The sequence below is a fragment of the Haliotis rufescens genome, unplaced genomic scaffold (genome assembly GCF_023055435.1).
Source record: "Haliotis rufescens isolate VD_foot unplaced genomic scaffold, xgHalRufe1.0.p SCAF_80, whole genome shotgun sequence".
In the NCBI taxonomy this organism is placed as follows: Eukaryota; Metazoa; Mollusca; class Gastropoda; order Lepetellida; family Haliotidae; genus Haliotis; species Haliotis rufescens.
The window spans coordinates 352,838-373,833 of record NW_025964373.1 but is presented as its reverse complement, the minus strand read 5'-3'; the positions used below and the strand labels follow the sequence as shown (position 1 = coordinate 373,833).

Below are 20,996 nucleotides of genomic sequence, written 5' to 3'. Positions count from 1 at the left end.
TGTTTGTAATGAGAACCATCAAAATTAAAAGTATTGTTGTTTAGAATAAACTTAATTTCTTTCGATTCAAAATTAATTAAATAATCCTCTTCCAATTTAGTAAGGCATTGAGAATGTGAATATACTAATCTTTTAAGATTAAGTAATACAGATTTCTCCGAACTGTCTGAAAGCTTTCTGTAACAGTCCATAATTATTATAGCTCCTCCCTTATCAGCTTCTTTAATAAACAATTGACTCGTTGTTTGATAATCTGTTTAGAGACGCTTGTTCATTTTTTGTTATGCTTGATATATATATACTTTCAGACATTTTAGATGCGCGTTAAGTGCCTTTTAATGTTTAAGCAGTTTGGCTCTAAATGGAGACCCCACGTGCCTTCAGTTAATTTGAAGATGCAATACGCCCAAAGTCGCAAGGGGGTTAGGGGTCATGATATGAGAGTGGGGCGATGGGGTAGCCTAGTGGTTAAAGCGTTCACTCGTCAGGCCGAACGCCATTTCTGGCCATTTCTGCACATATCTCTGTTAATATTTTGACGTTTCTTTGTTTGTGAATCATGACAAACCAAGTTGTCGAAGTCTTCCTCATCTATACGCATGTTCCTCAGATCTACCTTACCCTTGATACACACTGGAATAGTGACGTCAGCACACCACGCGAAGGGCGTTATGCTACGGACTGTAGTATGAGATCAGTCGATGTCTTTCTAAGGACTTTAAAAAATATTTTGTAGTGTGAGATATTCATTTCATGGGGGACCTTAAATTGTACGAGCATATGAATTAATTATAGTTGTTAGTTTTAATTTTGAAAGCATGGGGTCTCACACAAACAGTATGTGTCGTACTGCACTGCTATGCATAGCATTTGTAATGAATCACCATCTGAGGATTACTGGAGTATTGATATGGGAGATAACTCCTGATGTAATAAATGTATTGAACTGGGCGTGATGAGCAACACACATTTACACAGGTTATCTACCTTTATCTGAGGCATATCGCTACAAGCGAGTCACAAACATAATTCCTGTGCATATATTGATGCAGTCTTATTTTTATTGTGAATTGACAAAATCCCAACACCATGAGCAAGAACGCCTTTTTATAAACAGAGCATGTTTTTGCTCAACTTGTTTGGCAGATGTGTCAAACAAGTGTATTTAAAACACGTTTCTACTGTTCTTGGTGTGGGTGAATTTGTTTTAACGCCGCTTTGATCACTATTTAATCAATATGACGACGGATGATACCAAAAATGAACTGAACACAACTTATCCATGTTGGAAATCGAACCCAGTCCTACGGCGTGGCGGGCCAAGGTTTTAACCATTTGGCCACCACCCTGCCCGACATAATTCGTCCAGATAGTACAATAAAACAAAGTCATTGTTATAACTCACATACTGTATTCGTAAAATTCTTTTTACAATAAAAATAAAACATCTGAATAAAGCAAGCAGAGACAGGAGAGAAAGGCGGTGTGTGGAAAGAACAATCACACGTGTAGATACATGTAGTACAGTGCATGGAATCAAGATGTATATCACAGATCTTGGTGAAACATAACTCCAAAAGAAATATATATAAATGTATATATACAAGTATGACGCTGTCATAAACCTTTGAATTAAATTGTTTTCAAAAGGATAAATGGGTTTTACACTAAAAACACTCACACCCTAAACGGAAAATTATGTAAATTGCAAAAAATGTTTTTACATCAGTTTCTGCATTAAAAAACCCAAAGTACTTAAGTGAACAATTTGCAGCTCGGTTCGTCAACCACACAGTAAGAAATCGGTCTATTTACAATAAAGCTTGTGTACAAAACCACTTTGATTACATTGAGACAACAATATATGATATAGATCCTGGAAATTTGTAATTGGACGGACTGTTGCATCTCAACAAACTCGTTAATTATGGACAATATGAAACCTTTCCAGCAGTGGCAAACGTAATACTGATTCGATTTGGTTCAAAAGAAAACAATACTGTGAAGTGGACATTTGGAACAGTTCTGCTTGAATTGATAACAACATGTTTATGTCCTTTGAAACAGACAATAAAAGGTGTTAACATGTCCCCATACAAGTTCATCACAGATGAGTCAATATAACAATCAGTGAGAGAGCTATTTTCAGGCGACATTACACAGAGACAATGCGTGGCGACATGGGGAAGGTTTTGCGCATGCCCAGGCACTTCTCTCTGTCGATGAAGAGGCTGTTGTTCTTGACGGACAGGTCCTGTTCCAGGGCGGACTTGGTTCGAAGGAGTTCCTGGAGGGCATTCTCAGACATGCGCAGCTTGGCCTGGAGTGAATCCACGGTGTCAGAGATCTCGCCGACCTCTTCCACAAGTCTGAAGGAAAGAGGAAAGACATTGGGGTTAACACACGGTAACTATCCTATATAAATGTATGTACCTTCCACGTACTACTTTTGACGACGAAGTAGAAGCATTGAAATAGAGACAATCATAGAATTGTAGATATCATTCAGAGGTACAGTTAATTTTAATCTAACACTCATCATAAGAGATTAATGTAAGAATGATCGCTGGTATGAATGACTGCCTGGGAGTGCCTGCATAATAGTGATGAGGTGAAATGGGGTTTACGTCACGTCCAAGAATATTGCACTTATATAGTGACATGCATGCACCTTTGTGTGTGTGGCTGCTTGTACTAGTCCGGACTGATGCCGATTTATAGTGCTAGCACACTGAGATACCATGTCGCAGTATACTGACTCCGAGCCGACCAGTCCTTGTTTTAGCCCCTTAATGCAGAGCACCAGACAGGGTAACAACAAGTACCATCTTTTAACGTCTTTTGGTATGAGGCGTAGGGGGGGTCGACCCCGGACCTTCCGCTCACAGGGCGGACGCTCTATCACTGGACCACGGAGTCTTTGTAAAGACATCAGCTACAGTGATAGGGAAGTGAGTGAGTGGGTATGGTTTTACGCCGCTTATAGCAATATTCCCGCAATATCACGACCAGGAATTGGCTTCACACATTGTACCCATATCGGGAATCGAACCCGGGTCTTCGGCGTAATAGGGAAGTAATAGGGAAGAAGTTGACCTGTGTTGGACTGGGTCGCGGCAGAGCTCAACGTTGGGTCTGCGGATCCTGGTGTCGAGCCTGGTGTGGGCGACCTGCATGGGCGCCTGCTTGTCCTGGGTGGCCTTCTTCAGCAGCTCGATGTTCTTCTCCATGTCGAAGATCTCCTGCAGGACCTGAAATACAACAAAAGACATTGAACACACATGGCGATTTCAGAGCCCATAGAGACGACTTGCAGAGAGATTTAAAGATCACGCAGATACGACCAACGGGATCGGGTGGTCAGGCTCGCTCACTTGGTTGATGCATGTCATCATATTGCGTGGATCGATGCTCATGATGCCAATATAGCTCATATAGCTGTAATATTGCTGAGTGCGGCGTCAAACAACAAACAAACAGATACGACAATGCACACTAAAAGTTGAAGCAAGATAAGCTGTAGTATACGTCACTGATATTTGGGCGGACACAGAATGCCTATTTAACAGCGAAAAGCAAGACGAACTCTATTGTAAAGTTATCTCCCTTGCATTGTGCTGAGACCAGTTCCATATGTGGAACGCATGAAAATATGATTTCTAGAAGTATGACAATACATTAATGGTCATAATAACCATATTAGGGTGATGTGACACAAAGAATATAAACATTGATTCAGAGAAGGCTATTAGAACGAATGGAAAGTAATTCTAAATCCAATCTGTAAGATTTGTAAAAGATCAGAGTGTCCTTGTGAACATTGATCCTATGTAACTTGCAATGTCACTCGAGACCTGCGGTAAAATGCCCCGCGGCCTACCTTGGACAGATGGGTCTGGAGTTTGTTCCTGGTGTCTGTGGTCTCCTGCATCCTGTGTGTGAGGGCCACATTGACGGCGTTCCACTCCTGCCACATCTCGTTGGCGCAGGAGTTGAGCACGCTCTCAATCTCATTTCTCAACTGCTTGGAGGCGGCGCGCTCGCTCTGGGAACGCTGGATGTTGTCGTTGCTGAACTTTGCCCACGTCTCCGGCACAGAGACGCTGCGAGATGGAGGAAACATAAGAACATGGCTTGTAAGAATAATGAATTGAGAATACTGTATATCAGTTCAGACGATGAAAAGCCAAAGATCGATGCAGATTCCTGCGTGTACAATTATGTGCCGGAAGTTATAAGCCAATAAAACGTGTTCCTCTATGCAGTGTAGATAGCGGCGTGGGTGGTCATGAGGGTATACACAGATATATATTGCTGATGGGGCAAAGGTTTGGTATGTGGTAAATATACAGTACCGTTGATCACACGTTGGTTACACAGAGTAGGTTAATATGAAGCAGAGGTTTATAGGCTGTTATATGTATATATATCCGAAACTTGATGGGTGATATGCATAAGGTTATCTCCTTAAACCAAAGCTTAATGGAACATTGCAATAAATTGTTACTCGTGTTAATTTACATCCATCATGCATTGTTAATCATTTACAAACATAAAAAGGTTATTGGTTTGGCTGATATTTAGCATTGCCACGTACAAACATACAAACAACAATCCCATGACTTCAGACAATTATAAAAACAAAACAAATATTAATCAACAACAAAAGACTCCCATTATCTCGATGGTACCAAATGCCGTTAACCATGTGATGTCAATATTGATAAAGATTATTTCAGAGGCCATTGTGAATTTCGAGTGAGGTAAGAGATAACGGGAGTCTCTGTGACCACAAACATCCTGTGAAACAAAACAAGCATTAATCAACACAAACTCAAAGGAAAATATAAAGAAAAGCAAGAACAGGGTGAACCACACAGCATCAGCAGCAACACGTGGGATACAGGTTGGTGCGTCACACACTCAACTCACGTATTGTCAATCCTGTTGACGCCATTATGGTAGGCGAGGCCACGGGAGTTGTTCCGCATCAGGTGGCAGTTCTCATCAAGGTTCTGAGCCATGAACTTGTCACCAGAGTCCTTCTCAAGCTCATGCTGAGATGCTCGGTTCAGGCTGAGAGAGAAGACAGAGCAGATGACTACAGAGGCTAGAGGAGGAGTACTCACGTGGGGTCTATTGTATGAATGCCGTTGTGGTACGCTATGCCTCTGGAGGAGTTCTTGATCCCGTGGCATTCTGTGTCCACGACCTCCGCTATCTGTTTGTCTCGCTCATCCATTTCTATCTCGTGCTGAGCAGCCCGATTAATACTAAGGTAATAAAGTATATTGTATATCTGCTCGTAGCGGTGAGATATGACCATGATGATGATGGTTTGGGGCAGTTCAGTGTAACATGTCGGAAATACCTCATGTATAGGCATGGGATACAACCATGGTCTGTATGAAAAATGAAGTTTTGATTTTTATTTGTTTGTTGTTTAACGCCGCACTCAGCAATATTCCAGCTATGTGACGGCGGTCTAAATAATCGTGTCTGAACTAGACAATCCAGTGATTGATATCATGAGCATCGTTCCATACAATGGGGATACAATGACATGCATCAACTAAGTCAGCGAGTCTGACCACCCGATCCCGTTAGTCGCCACTTACGACAAGCATGGGTTACTATTCTAACTCAGATCTTCACGGGGGGTTGATTGAAATGAAGTGAATTTATGTATGACGAGCTGTGAGCACCTGAAATAAATTGTATATAAATATGGGTAAAATGTCAGCTGACAAAACATATATCGTTTTTTAGTTTGACATAAAATAATTAATGTCACAGAACTCCCGATTCAGAAGAGAATGATCCAGCATACATCATGCATACACTCTCCCTCTTCGAGGGGCGGTGGGGTAGCCTAGTGGCTAAAGCGTTCGCTCGTTCGATTCCTCACATGGGTACAAGGTGTGAAGCCCATTTCTGGTGTCCCCCGCCGTGACATTGCTGGCACAATGCTGAAGCGGCGTAAAACCATACTCAATCAATCCCTTTCGTCAAATATGACGCCTTATTGACATTAACATTACCAATTGAAACGTTATTCCTGTATCCTCCTTATAGTTTAAGGGGTATCAAAAGTTGTATAACTGTGTCCTAAGCCCCTTCCTTCCCTTATGTGAGTACAGGGGCGGTCGGGTTGTGGACAAAGCGTTCGCTCGTCACGCCGAAGACCCGGCTTCGAATCCCGACATGGGTACAATGTGTGAAGCCCATTTCTGGTGTCCCCCGCCGTGATATTGCTGGAATATTGCTAAAAGCGGCGTAAAACCAAACTCACTCACTCACTCATGTGAGTATAATATCTTAAAGTGTAACACGAGAAATAACATATGCTGAAGCCAGTAGCTGACCTGAGCTGGACATTAGCCTTGTCGATGACGTTCCTCATCCTGTCCTGGCATCGCTTGATGATATCCACCTCCTGGAAAACAGAACACCAGGTGTCAGCACCATAAGCCATGTATAAGTGTGTCTCGTTTACCTAATGAAACTTCCACATCTCGCAATCTAATTTCAAGAACAAAACACTTCCAACAAATGCAGTTTATCATGTAAGCCTTCTGAGGAAAAAAGCTCAAACGAAATCTAATATATCCACTTGTATCAGATTATTATGACTAACATAAAGTTCATTCTAAAGAAACAACCTATATTTCACAAATATATTGCAAATTGTTGTTTGTTCAAATGGCTTAACGTAAATAATAGCTGCCTGAAGTTTCAATGGCTATGCAAACACCTCCATACTAAAACACACAACGCAGGCATCGGAGCATGTAGCTGGGGACAAAGTCGTAACGGGCTGTCAATGTGGTTCTATAAGGATTATAATCATGACATGATGACCTGTCAAACACTACAATACACACTATCCAGACAGCAGCACCGGGACCATATTCACGAGCTCACGAGCCATAATGGCTCCCATTCATTACAATCTCCCAGCCAATTTGCTTGCAGGGTACATACCAGATGTCTGTGAGATTCTTAGCGGACCGCCTTGTCTGGGCATGTAGTAAAGAATAGGAACCAATGAATCATTGGCCTGGGATCTATCTAAGTATTTGATCAAATGAAACTGTCCATTTGTAGGTTTGACTGAACTTTGCTTAATTACCCTTAATTAAAGAAAAAGTTTCAGCATGAATACGACCCGAATATTAACCTGGGATTAAAGTAAGAAAATCAGCATAGTTGAAAACGACACTGAGAAACATTTGGCCTGTAACACGAGGATCTGGATTTTATTCACGTTAAAAATAACGGCGCTAATCAATATGGATCTTTGAGTTTCCGGAATAATTTGCCCCAACAGTGGTAATTGCGTGTCTAGTAGATGAGGCGTTATGGGAGACGACGCCCTGGGGCTTTACGATAATTATTCATATGTGGACATTTCCTAAACTCGTTGCGCGTACGCAATACCAGTGGTGGAATAAAGTCTTTGTAGACTTTCAATTGCCGCAACGTAGTTCGGTATAGTAGTCACTTGTCCACAGCGGATCAAGTGTTTCGCGAACTCAATTAACTCAGTGTCGGTGGGGATGCAGGCAATAACTCTCTGTAGTCATGTTTGTATATTATACAATACTGTAGATCAAACGTTTGCCAGTACAAAGAAAACACGCCGTGAGATATCGTGACATCAGCACGATCTACAGCATGCACTAGCCCAGGTGACTGCCCTGTCGGAACCCGGACAAGTTCTTCTGACAGTGAATACTGCGGTAATCGATAACGGTCTGATGGCGCAAGGACCTTCAGTCGATATCGATGAAGGCTGACTGGGTTAGCTTACTCAATAGGATAGATTAGCCGTGGGATTGCGGGGCAGTATTTCTCAATGAATCACTGCGACAGGGGTCTTTTATTGGAAAGCTATTAAGCTCAGCAGGTAAACAAGCATCTCGACGCATGAACGGATGTACTCTCCGAAGACAAGGCTATTTTTTACAAGTTAATGTTACCGATTGCTATATAATTAGTGCGCTTGATATGCCATATGTCAGAATGGGAGGAAATGGCAAATATATGCAAACAACTGTAACAGTTGCAATTCTAAACGTAAGGAAAATTGATGAGATGAGTCCCTACGTAATCCTAATATTGGCGTTCATCAGATGACATGCAGAGTTGTGAAAGTACCAATACATGTACTTAAGTTTCGAGATCACATAATAAACGCTGAAATCTGATCAGATCAAATGAATATCAGTCATATTTCTACTCGATGGTGACACGGACAAGTGCAGACGACATAGCGGTGACTATGCGATACTCCACAGGGGGTCGTCGCCATCTTGCCAGCTATTTTGGGACACGGTGTTTTACTGAACATTGGGGGTTAATCCTATTTGTTCGATTGGTGGTCCAATAACGAGATACACCGATAACCTCTCACTCTCATTGTACGCCTCTCATGCTAACACACGAACACGGGTGATAAACTCACCACAGCATTTCCCTGTGTATTGGAAACCACTAATCCTATTATATTTGCCATTGCCCTCTATACTTTAAATCTTGAATGTAGAAGTTTCTATGATTAACGAACATGTATATGTCTATTGGACAATTATTAAACATCACAAATGTTAACAACTGATTTAAATGCCCATTGAAGCCATTTCCAACACCAGACTCTATTTCAAGACGGCGAGACCTTAGACAGCTGATTCAGGAAATTTCATCTGATTAACATGTATAACAATTTAAAGACTTAAAATATTTATCTAAAACGAGATTGAATTCTTTCAAACCGAATTTTGATAGTCTCTAATGTTCGAACCCTGCGAGGTTTCCACGCGAACACGCTATAGTATTCACCAGAACAAGTCTTGTAGTCTCTTCAAGTAAGTATAAAGAGCATGCACCAACCCACCATCGATCTTCACCCTACTCAGGACCAGTTACTGTCGATAGGGTAGCTGTCACCATTCTCCATTGTTAGCTCATTACGGGCAATACGTAGAGGGTTAAGCACTTGAGGGTCTCGAGGGGAATAGTATTGGATGTAGTGTGATTTATGCTTGCTTTTCGTTTCCCTTACTAGGTCACCTCGACGGACACTGGAGATGCATTGTCAGCAGTAAAGCTACATCGGTGGCTGTTGAATAACTCGCATTTATTACCTTACGCAAATATACAGACAGAGTTTTTGGTCAGTGTTGTTACATAAAACGTATGTTTGCCAGTGTCGTCACGTCTACGTTTTATTCTTACGTACATCTCGACTATATTTGGATTATAATTCCTGCTGTTGTTCAACTGGTTTTACACAAATGAGTGAGTGAGTACGATTTTACGCCGCTTTTAGCAATATTCCAGCAATATCACGGCGGGGGACACCACAAATGGGCTTCACACATTGTACCCATGTGGGGAATCGAACTCGGGTCTTCGGCGTGACGAGCGAACGCTTTACCCACTAGGCTACCCGACCGCCCCTTTACACCAATGGTTCAACAGGCCACACGCTGTGAGTCATGTCCATTATCTATTTCCTAAATCTTGCAATGCTTTCCCGGTAAGTATCAGGCGTACGGAACAGTAGTATAATATTTAACATTAATAAAGAAACGCTGTGGCACCGTGCATCCTCAATAGCATTAATGCCAAGCTCTTTATCAAGCTTTCATGCACCATTGTCAGATGGCCACACCACACGAACACTAATGCACTGGGAATAATTCAGTATAACCCGATCCCAGTGTTTGGCCACAGTGTTACAGTAACCATTTACCCACAGTGGGTTAGGGCTCTTAGCGGTTAGGGTTCATAAATCAACCAGACCCCACGATCAACAAGCCTGCATGCTTCTCGATCATGTTGATCAGATCTGATAATATCATAATATGCTACTCATATAATAATCTGTTTCAGATGAATACATTAAATACGTAATCTGTCATGATAACTACACGATCTATAAATTCATTACAATCTTTATCTTCGCGTTACCAAATATGAAACTGGCTGAGAAATTATTCATTAAGTGGGTGAGCGGAGAATTTAGTAGACAAATAATGACGATGGAACAAAAAGGGGCTTCTCAGAGTTTTCCTGTGTGAGGAATCGATCCCAGACGATCGTCTTAAATGTCTACTGTGCCGCCCTGTTGCCCCGAAGGAATTATGGAGACGTTATAGCCTCTTACATTGACCCCCAACAGGACCTAACGTCACCAACGGAACATGTATGACTATTATTGGGAATTAGCCTTGTAAAACTGTATTTGTTTTAGTCGACATATATTGGTCTGCTGTCATCTATACATTACATTTGGGAAGGGCATTTGATTTAAAGATAAAACACCCAATAGATTTTTACTTGATTCAAATTTAGGGCTTAACTCCTGACTCAATCACTCAAGATCTATATTACTATTTCGTTCTAAAAAATGGTTGAATGCGTTTATTACTTTAGGTTCGTTTGGTATACGGTTTATAATTCAGTAGCTACTATAGGCTCTACATACTTTATTATAATGCAGGGCTAAACCTTCTCTGTCGGGATACACGCGGGTCAGAGCTACACGTGCAAGACGGGTATGGAGTCTTTTACAAATCTTATCTACAGCGAGGCATCAAATCGATCACTTGATCAATCACATGTCAACTTGGCTATGTACCCTCAAGGATCCCCATATAAAAGACACAACCCAGGTCCGGAAAAGGGGAGGAGTCGGTTATCAATTTTGAATAGAAGCTTATTTTATCATGTTTAAATGACTGTATTCAGACATGCAGTCGGTTTTATGCCTCGCTTGGCAGCACGGCTGTGCGTATCGCGACATATCATTCTATCGGGTATATAAATAAGACACATTTACATATATTATTGGAAATCAACAGAAACTGCTATTTACCAGGAAAATCATAATATAAAGGTAACATGGTTGATTGACAAATAGATCATTACAACGCCCCCACCACACACACCACACAAAAAAAAGAAAAAAAAGATATTCTAAACTGATACAACTAAACAAGCTTTAGGTTTTGTTCCGCCTCGTCATATAAAAATTACAACAGTTAAAGTGAATCAATAGTTTAATTATACAGTTTATATATATTATATATATTTCTTCTGGCGACTTATTCTTGGGATCCGAAATTAACACTGCCACATTTGGCCTATTCACGACTAAAGCTCCTGTTCTCAAGCATTAAGACTACCTGATCTGGGTGTATTACTATATACAGAGACTGTTATAATAACTGAGTGTTATACGCGCTGTGTTTAAGGCACTTGTCTCCATATAGCCGTGATCATTTATAGCAAGTTTGACGTCAGGACTGGTTTGACGGGTTTCACAGAAAACAGTCTATGATCGCATCACTTATTTTCAAATCAATAACACCTGTCAGTTTTGATGTCGAACAAACATTCAGTCCCACAGCTAATTTCAGATCAATTCTTACATCCGGTGGATGGTGGAATGGAAGATAATTGAAGAAATACAGACTAGGTCAGGTGACCTGGTATAGCGTCATCATAAATATATGACAGCATTATTGTGATTACCGTTGCGTGGGCGGGTAAGTTTGTCATTTCAACCAATAATCTGTTTAATAGCGAGATGATCTCCCAAAGCAATGACTGATACACTTATCACAAACTTTATAAATAATAAGCCTTGAGCTGGGATAAAAAAATAAAATCTTAAACATTATCCGATTCATTATACATTATGGGTGCAACTGGAACTTTGTAATACTGCTTTGGAGATAGTCATATGGTTTTTTTAAAGACAGATTCCTCACACAAACATACAAAGAATAGATGTCTAAGGTAGTTGGGGGACAATTTCAGTGATAACGTCCATTTGAATATATGGCTGCCACCCCCATCCCGCCCTCCCAGGAAGAATTGGTCTACATCCTCATTGACTGGGTAGTCGTTATAAATGTGGACCTGCATGAGCGTGGCATCCAATCCAAAAATGTAATATTGCTGACAGTGGCCTTAAGCAACATTCACTCGCTCAAACCCTCCAAACAACATTGATTCACACTGTAACCTAAGATCTGCCAAATACAGGAACACAGCTTGAAAATAAAATAACATGAACATAATAGATGGTACCTTGATGAGTTCCCTCTCTGGGTTGTCATGCACCAGGTCGATGGCCTGCCTCTTCTCTCTGTTGTACAGACACTCCTGTGAGATGTGAAGTGGGTTCTCTGTCTCAGCCAGAGCCTTCTCCATGATCCTCTTGGTCTCCTGCAGAGAGTTGGTCTCAGTGATCATGTTGTCGGTCTCATGGTTGAGTTCTGTCTTCCAGAAGGTGATGTCCCCGATCCTCTCGCCAAGTCGCTTGCCCACATCGGTCTGGGTACGGCGGGTCTTGTCGTCTGTCTCACGGCACAGACGGACGGTGTCGAACCTCAGACGTTCGGCCCCGCTCCTGACCCTGTCAGACGACAAGTAGTTGCTCTGGTTAGACGAACTCCAATCATTGGGGGTGTAGCGGGTGTAGAGAGCATTCCTGGCAGCAGCGAACACTGGGGGTACTTTAATACTATCCAGTTGAGTGAGCTGGTTCCTAGCTGACATCGGGTCAGGCATGCTGCGCGTCAAGGCCGAGTTGGGGTTCACCATTGCGGTCTGGTAGTACGTGCTGGGTCTCCATGGGAGGGTGGTGAGAGACCTCCTGAGCGGAGATGGGGCCGGGTAGGTGTCATACGCCTTATAGGAGGAGCGCATGGTGCTTATAGACGGGAGGAAGTCTGTCTGGGTGTTGTTCTTGGGCCCAGTCATGTAGGTGGCGGTTTGGGTGTGGCCAAGGTACTCCATGGTAGGGTGGTGGGGTTTAAGGAATGCTACTTCTGAAAAAAAAATAATCCTGCAATGAAGTAATGACGACGAAATACGAAGATCTAGAGATTATACACGGACAACGTTTGAAATAAATATACATGTACACACCCATGCGTTGGTTAAATATAACATAGGCACATTTCATTCAACTGCATGTGCATATGTTTGTTTATTTTGCACTTGCTTTAATATGATGGCGTGTGGTAATGCAAATGATTGATGTAAAGGACATGATTAGGTTATTGATAAAACGTTTTAAGAGCTTTATTGGCCTCCGAACTGAGAAATATGATGAATATGAATCAACATGTACGACTTGCCTGGGGCTAGTTCTCCTTACACTGTATTGACATTCGGATTATCGTCAGTGCAATATTAATGAAAGCAGTTCAACATTACATGTAAATGTGCGCATGTGCAGCCCCTGCCTTATCGTTTATCAACCCGACTGAGTTATAATTAATTATTCACTATCTTGACATAATTGAATAAAGCGATTAGCCTCACGTGCATGGTTACAAACTAAAACATATGCGGTGACTAGGATACGGTCTGTGATGCACCTAAATATATCCTTCCGCTTTTAACAAGTAAGGGCAACTTCAAAACAAAATAATCTTAACTAGATTATGTAAGAATTAAATAACTTTAGACTTATTAATCGTTTACTGTCCATATTTTAAATATGCTGTTTCAATTTATAATATATACATATAAAAAAAGTTAACATATCAAATCTGTAACATACTTGTTGACGATATTACATAAATAAACTAGTCATTTATAGTTAAATCATATCCCCCGGTATCATATCGTCTTTAGTCACAGTGAGTAAAAATCCTTTAAGTTAAAATTATGAAGTTAGATACAGGTACATTTGATACACAAGACGTATTGCTACCCGTAACAGCAGCCATGGACCAATCGTCAGTAACTTGCCTGAAACAGATATCTATCAGAATACCGCCTGTTATTGGAAATGCTCATTAGAATACATCACACTGACGCAAAATGATTTACCTCGAATGTACTTCTCACGTTTATAAGCTATGTCATATAAGAATCACTCATATCCTCAAAAGACGACCAGTGCAACGCGTGTCTGGAACATGGTCTGGGTAGAGATCCCGTGCCTATAACACTGACACTGCCTGCTCACTGGCTTCCCCTAGTCGCATGTTTACAGTCACCCCGCTACCTAGAGACACTCGGCAACGTGAGAGGAAAGTTGCGCTATTGATTGAGTTCGCAAAGCCCGCGCGAAACAAACGACCATCAAACGCTTTGTATAGGCTCCCTGTATGGTTCAATTGACAGTCTTATTCAACACTTTTCTTTCATTGCGAGTCGAATAATAGTATCCGTTCATGATTAATGTTATTCATTGAAGTAGATTTTGATTGCTCTTTTTCCCTCAATAATTACTATCACAGCTGTTTGGTTGATCGTGAAAAGACATGCATTTCACATAGGCTGATTATTGCCTTGTTAAACGTGTGTGTGTTTGTGCACCTGCGTTACGTGTGACTTTCATGTGAAGTACTCTTCGATTTACGTTTCTTTTCAACAAGTGAGTGCAATTGTTTGACCAATACAATCAGTATCTGAAGAGTTTACGTTGAAATCTGTATAAAACGATGAAATAACTCCGAAATAGAAGTTGTCGTTACGTTGATGGGGGGCCACGCCGTGATATAACTGGAATACTGTTAAGCGGCGTTAAACCCAACTCACTCCCGCCCTCACGTTAAGTTTCTGGAGCTAATTAAATATTTTACTGCCATATAGCTTAATCAAGAAACCTAAGAGCAATATAACACCAATTTAGGGAGTTTCACATACCCTTTAATCTAGAAATCACACAAGTAGTATCCCGAGATCCGTGCTCCTAAATATGAGTAATATATATATACTTGCAAGACATTAATAAGGCCTATTTCAAAAACTTTCCCTATACATTGTCTGTTGTGTTATCCTACCTAACTCCGGGAAACAGCAGCAGTTATGTTAATCTGTGCATAATAATTCCACAGTAAAGTTTAATAAGTAAAATCAGTTCAATGACAGGATTAACACATTATTTCGATATTCTACGTTGTCAGTTAACTTTCCTAATACACTTTGTGACGGAAGAGTATCTATTTAACTGCATGACAGTATAATAATGTTATTGTCGCAATAACATGATAAAAAGAGGTATTCCCATATTATATTACCATTATATAGCAATGCTGAATCAAGAACATAATAAATGTTTGAAGTAAATTTGAAGTGTGGAAGCATGTCTCAGTGGTTGTTTCCCCAACTCACAATATATAATTAACGGAATAAAATGGTGAATCACACAACATAGGAGGAATTAAGATGTCAGTGTTTATGCAAGTAATTGTTACGATTAACAATCACTACGTATATATGTTTAAAACTTTTAGAAGCAATACCATAGAGCATCACTGAGCATTGTTAACCGTATAAAAAAACAGCTTTGAAATACATAAAACGTATTTACCCCCGTTTCTGTACAGCCTAGAACTGTTGTTTCTATTAAATCGGAACATAGCTGTTTATGTCGCTGTGTCCATGCTTTCTTTACAGAAAATACAATCCAGGTGGAGAGTATCAAGTGGATCGTGATGCGGTTCCAGTGCGGTTGCTGGGAGAAGAAACTTTTCCTTCCCGAAATGCACCGCGAGGAGTGACGTAACAGTATGAGAACTCTCCAGCGAAGGAGGTAGAAGAGGTCATTCAATATGGCGGACGTTCCAACTAATGCGCCTGAGCGTGAGTATATAGATATATTCTGTGTTTTCGATGTTAATGAAGACATATTTTAATGTATCTAACCGAGACCATGTTCTTCGGGTATCATACGTTATGGCACTTCAGTTGTCATCTGTTTGTTTAGGCTTGATCATTTATAAATTGCGACGCTATTTGGGACTGCAGGCGTGTTGTTAGCTTCATAAAGATACTTGTTTAGTGTGGATACACGATTGACGATTATGAACTATGAACATACGTATCATTGGTCACATTTTTGTCAAGCCATTATTACTCTAGGAGCCTTACTCATTTAATACAATTCTCTGATAGGACAAAACATTGCCAGCTTATTTCTCTGTTCACTTGTTCAGAAGGGGAGAATAATATTGAACTCCACACTGAGTCTCAAAAGTGCAAGTCATACGATTTGCAGGTGCTCTGCGCGAATCTCATTTCCCCCTGTTTCTCGCACATTACTTTGTTAAGAGTGTTATATCATAGAAAAATGAGTTTCTGGCAAATTGATTAGAATGAACATGATGAATGTCTGGACCTAGTGACTAGTCCAACTCTAGCTGTCAATTCCCCTCAGATTCACCTGAGTATAGTTAGGGTATCAAATACTTTATCATGTTTATGTTTTCATCATGATGATGAATGCAGTGTGGGAAATATGTATCCCTTTTAAGTCATTCTTGCCTTCTCTCCGATATCATTTATTCTCTTATCCCAGATAGTTGATGTTAACAGATTAAGGGTAGATACTATCACCTAAAGGTACTATGATACTACCAGTGATGCCTGCTATTTGACATCATTTCCTTCCACAGACTGCCCTGGTACAGGGAGTGAGGGTGCGGGTCAGGCATCTGCCTGTCAGGGATGCCCTAATCAAGTTCTGTGTGCTCAACCCAAAGCAAAGGATCCAGGTATGACATTGAGAAATATATATCAACTCTGATCCTGAGGCACCGTCTATTTTCAAACACACAGTGATCACATTGAGGGGTATTTGATGGAGTCATTGAGGTTTGCTTCTTTTACTTTCAAATGCTGTACCTTAAACAGGGTTATGATATACTTGATGCCTTAATCTACAATGCTAAATGAAATATTCACATCAAAGACCAAGTATGTAAATCACATTAGGTACAAGCACTGACAGAAAGGTATTTTCTTTAAAACCAGGGAATTAACTAGGTCTGTCCCCTTACTTCGGAATAATGATATGTTTATAAATATTATGCACTTTATATAACATTTTCACGAGGTAATTTTGTTTTGTTCTATGATATCTAAATGCCTCCTTTTTTAACCATACAATTATGATTTTAACAGCCACTGGCACTATAATAATGCAAATTTAGAATTCTGACATGTGAAAAGTTCAAGAAGTTGATCACAGGTTTAGTCTCCTTATCAAGGTTATATTTTTCGTGATAATGCCTGGAACCTGATTAGGCAGTAAGTATCTGTAATCAACAGCACATTGATACGTTATTTTTTAGTACATCTCTGTCATTTTGATGTTTATTTGTATTTCAGCACTTGTTCAGATAAAAGAGAGACTGTCTACTGTTAAACATAAGGTGCTGGTTCTATCAGGGAAAGGAGGTGTGGGCAAGAGCACCTTCTCAGCTCATCTTGCACATGGACTGGCCAGTGACAGCAAAAATCAGGTAGTCAATATTAGCCAGTTGTCTGTCCTTGCTGTCATTGCATCTGTGTTGTGTGTTTATTCGCTTGAAGACATTAAAGTTAAATAGAATATGTTCACAGTTTGATCAGTATCTATATGTTATGTACACTAGTTATGCATTGCTTTGTTTGTTGAGTTAGTGCAGCACATAAATTGTCTTGGCGGTAATCATTGTTTATTGTTTTCTTTGTGTTTTTAACAGCTCATGTTTTGACAGAAAGAGAGAATTTGTTTAGAATTTATTTTGAATTTGGTGTAACATTTGTTTTAAGAGGGTTTTTAAAATACCAAATCTGAGGTGTTGTGAAACTTGCCTTCCTACTCTGAGATACCGATATGAGATCAAATTCTGGGGAATCCACAGAAATGGCAACACAGTTTAGTAATATAAACAATAAATGGTGTGACAGTACATAAGATATCTTATTTAGGTTTTTTCACAATTGGACAGCATATGAAACTCTTTTTGTGAACGTGATTCCCTAAATTAACAGAGAAGATTATGTTTCTTAATATGTTATATATGCCTCCTTTTGAAACAAGATAGAATCATTACCTTTGATTACTGAGTGTTAAAGTCATAATTGTAAATTGTAATAGCTATTAAGGATGTAAGTTAGATGAATGAAATGCTTGTGATTATCTAGTTCATCTTTATGACTAACAAAGCTAACATGATTAAGAATATTAATATAAGAACTTGTGAAATACATAAGCCATATTATTACAGCAGAAAACCCTATAAACAATCATAATGATTCACAAATATTTGAGATATTTTACTCACAAGAGGCAGAAAACATCTGACTTTTTCACGTGGCTATAGTTAATCCCATGCTATGACAGATGAACTATAGAGATGGGAAGAAAGTAGTAGTAAACCTGTTTCCTTCCTCCTGCAAGTTTACACTGTACTTATACAAAGTCTTATGTAAGTGAAAAGAAAATACGGGTTTCACTAATGTCAGATACACTACAACTGATTTTCTTCCTGTGTATTTGCGTACATTGCCTGACCACTGTCCATTAGATCCCATGATATACGTCAGTGTTTCAATAATGCAGACAGCTATAGATACTGCTTGTACTGACCCCCACCCTCCACGATACCGATCTCGGGCACCCACAAGTCAAATCCCCCTCAATATCAGCTTTGAAATGAGTATAGATTGCACACCCCATTAGACTTATAGAGAAACTCCCTAGCATATACAGTCAGGCTTCCCATCATGCAATAGTATCACATGTTATGCGCCAATTTTCAAGATCATTAAAACCAATCAAGCGTGGTATTAGGCAAAGGGCATTTAGTACTCTGTCATTGTATATGTTGTGCTGGAATTGAATGGTTATTTTTTGCATGGCACATTTTGTGGTTTATTGAATTTAGTCATGCTGATATTGGAAACTTTTATGAACTTTCCAATTACATGACAATGCTGAGGATACATGGTGCAACGTTATGGTTGAATATTTATGATCCCGCCAGCAGGATGTCAGATGCTTGTTGGCCTTTATTGGCAGAGATCAAACTGACTTAATTGAGTCTGTGAATGTTATAACTATTTTGTAAATGTCTTTATGGCAATGTCTACATTCATCGTGTTCTTACTGGCTCTGGTAAATATGTGAACATGGTATTACTGCTGTGGTTACAGTTCAGTGTTGACATATCTTATTAGTAATGAGAGTTATTTGATTTTTTTCTTGATCTTTTACTCCTGATGAGGCAATGTTATTGCTGACATGATTGCTATTTACAGGTTCTACTGGCTATTTATTGTATTATAGAAAGAAATCATGTTCTACTGGCTATTTATTGTATTATGAAAAGAAATCATATTCTGTTGGCTATTTATTGTATTATAAAAAGAAATCATATTCTGTTGTCTATTTATTGTATTATAAAGAAATCATATTCTGTTGGCTATTTATTGTATTATAAAAAGAAATCATATTCTGTTGGCTATTTATTGTATTATAAAAAGAAATCATATTCTGTTGGCTATTTATTGTATTATAAAAAAGAAATCATATTCTACTGTCTATTTATTGTATTATAAAAAGAAATCATATTCTGTTGGCTATTTATTGTATTATAAAAAAAGAAATCATATTCTACTGGCTATTTATTGCATTCTAAAAAGAAATCCATGGTTTGAGAGAAAAATGACAATTTCTTTTTTATCTTGCATGTGATGTTTAAATGCTTATTTTATTGCAACTGACACATGGGAATAAAATTTAATTTGTTTATCAGTTACTGGAATAAGACAGATGATCAGTATCTTACATCAAACACTGGGAGTACATTTTGTTTGATGGTTAAATAAATCTCATGCTATGTGATAATTTGCAATATCCACCCCTCCAGCTAACTTTTTCTTTTTCTTTAAAACTTTACTTCTTAAAAGGGACTTAACCAATACTATTGTTTAGATATGACAAACACAAATAGCTTTGTCATGTTCATCTTCAAAATGTGTTTGTCCAATTTTCTGAAAGCTACATACTTATTGAAACATGTGGATAGGATTAAACTGTTATTTTTGCACTATGAAGATATGATACATGCATTAAAAATTTATCTTAACTTCAATATGATTATTGATCATGTTAATAAGTTACAAAGTTATATTGACATGGCACCCTAAATCAGAACTAGTCAGTGTGAAGTTAATATAATTTTGTAAAGATATGACATTAACAATGCAGGCAATGGCGGGGGAAACCATTTGTCCTGTGCACCAAAGAAATGGGAACGGTTGAATAAATTAAATTATGTTTAAATACTTTTTTTTATAAAACTATCTAACAGGTGATGCCTTTGTTTTACAATGATATTAAATGTTTTTTTCTAATATGTGTTCTACAAAAACTATTCTGGATTTGAAGATTGTGTGGTCCTGCAGCATGTAACGGCCATTTAGAAGGTGTAATACAACACAACATTCTATTTTACTTTGTCATATAAGTAGAATAGCTGGATATCAACAACTGTTGCCTTTCATAAAGGTTTACGACTACAGTATTAAAATCTCTTCATGGCATGAATGTGACCCCGAAGTTGCCAGTTGCCATACAATAAAGAACCTATATTCATTGAACACAAGAAAGAGAAATGTAATACACACTTTTTACCTTCGAGCTGATCATTGTTATGGCGCACAAACAGCCACAATGGCTGTGCACCTTTCAGGCCTAAGTGGCAGTGGGTCTGTTTGTGCAATGTGAACCCTCTATTAGCAATTGCATGATACCTGACACCTATTAAAGCCACATTTCCTCCTTCTTGGACTTTTCCCACTGATAAGTGTTAGTATCAAACACTCAGTACACACTATCAGACTGGTAGTACTTTAAAGTTTCAAAATGTCATTTGCCAGTGACATTAGTTGTACATTTCGTTTCATGAAAAATAGAAGGTTGTCAATTTCATTTTTCTCACCTTAATGAAAAAGAGAAGTGAACCAAGAGACCGACTTCCGCTGAAGGGGGGGTGGTGAGGTAGTGGTACAAGGACTGAGACGATCAGATGCCTCTCACTGTGAGGCTTCCGTCCTATAAAGGCTAGCTGCCCTATCAACAAGCCGATTGTGGCCATGACAACACCCAGTCTACCCAGAAGGCCGTATTTTGTTTGACATACTAACGTCGCGCCTCGGTGAGGGCAAAGTCATCGCTGGGGGTCCCCCAA

At 39.4% G+C, this 20,996-nt stretch overlaps 2 protein-coding genes across 5 annotated transcripts in view; one reads left to right on the top strand and one right to left on the bottom strand.

Moving 5' to 3' along the window:
- Positions 1-1,394: 1,394 nt before the first annotated feature.
- Positions 1,395-20,901, bottom strand: LOC124137392 (tektin-3-like). Of its 4 annotated transcripts, none has more exons than XM_046503675.2 (7): positions 20,748-20,901; positions 12,103-12,845; positions 6,366-6,436; positions 4,933-5,076; positions 3,881-4,103; positions 3,097-3,251; positions 1,395-2,369 (listed from the first exon to the last, which is right to left on the bottom strand). In XM_046503675.2, the coding sequence occupies exons 2-7, from the start codon at positions 12,811-12,813 to the stop codon at positions 2,156-2,158; spliced, it is 1,518 nt and encodes a 505-aa protein (XP_046359631.1). In that variant the 5' UTR covers positions 12,814-12,845; positions 20,748-20,901; the 3' UTR covers positions 1,395-2,155. The 4 variants fall into 4 exon arrangements, with proteins under 4 accessions (XP_046359631.1, XP_046359630.1, XP_046359629.1 ...); XM_046503674.2 differs by lacking the exons at positions 4,933-5,076; positions 20,748-20,901 and adding exons at positions 5,130-5,273; positions 15,347-15,503; XM_046503673.2 differs by lacking the exon at positions 20,748-20,901 and adding an exon at positions 15,347-15,502.
- Positions 15,512-20,996, top strand: part of LOC124137394 (cytosolic Fe-S cluster assembly factor nubp1-B-like) — a 44,121-nt gene continuing 38,636 nt past the window's right edge. Inside the window, exons 1-3 of the mRNA XM_046503677.2 lie at positions 15,512-15,618; positions 16,431-16,529; positions 17,146-17,279. Of these exons, the coding sequence (XP_046359633.1) occupies positions 15,588-15,618; positions 16,431-16,529; positions 17,146-17,279 (264 nt within the window). The 5' untranslated portion in view covers positions 15,512-15,587. The remainder of the gene's footprint in view (positions 15,619-16,430; positions 16,530-17,145; positions 17,280-20,996) is intronic.

Bases quoted from the DNA above. Each gene is read 5' to 3' on its own strand.
- LOC124137392 (XM_046503674.2), bottom strand. From the start codon at position 15,395: ATGTTCCGATTTAATAGAAACAACAGTTCTAGGCTGTACAGAAACGGG. The intron at 3,252-3,880 runs GTAGGCCGCGGG...GTTGTATTTCAG, and splicing joins TCCAGACCCATCTGTCCAAG to GTCCTGCAGGAGATCTTCGA. The intron at 2,370-3,096 runs GTCAACTTCTTC...TCTTTCCTTCAG, and splicing joins CGCGACCCAGTCCAACACAG to ACTTGTGGAAGAGGTCGGCG.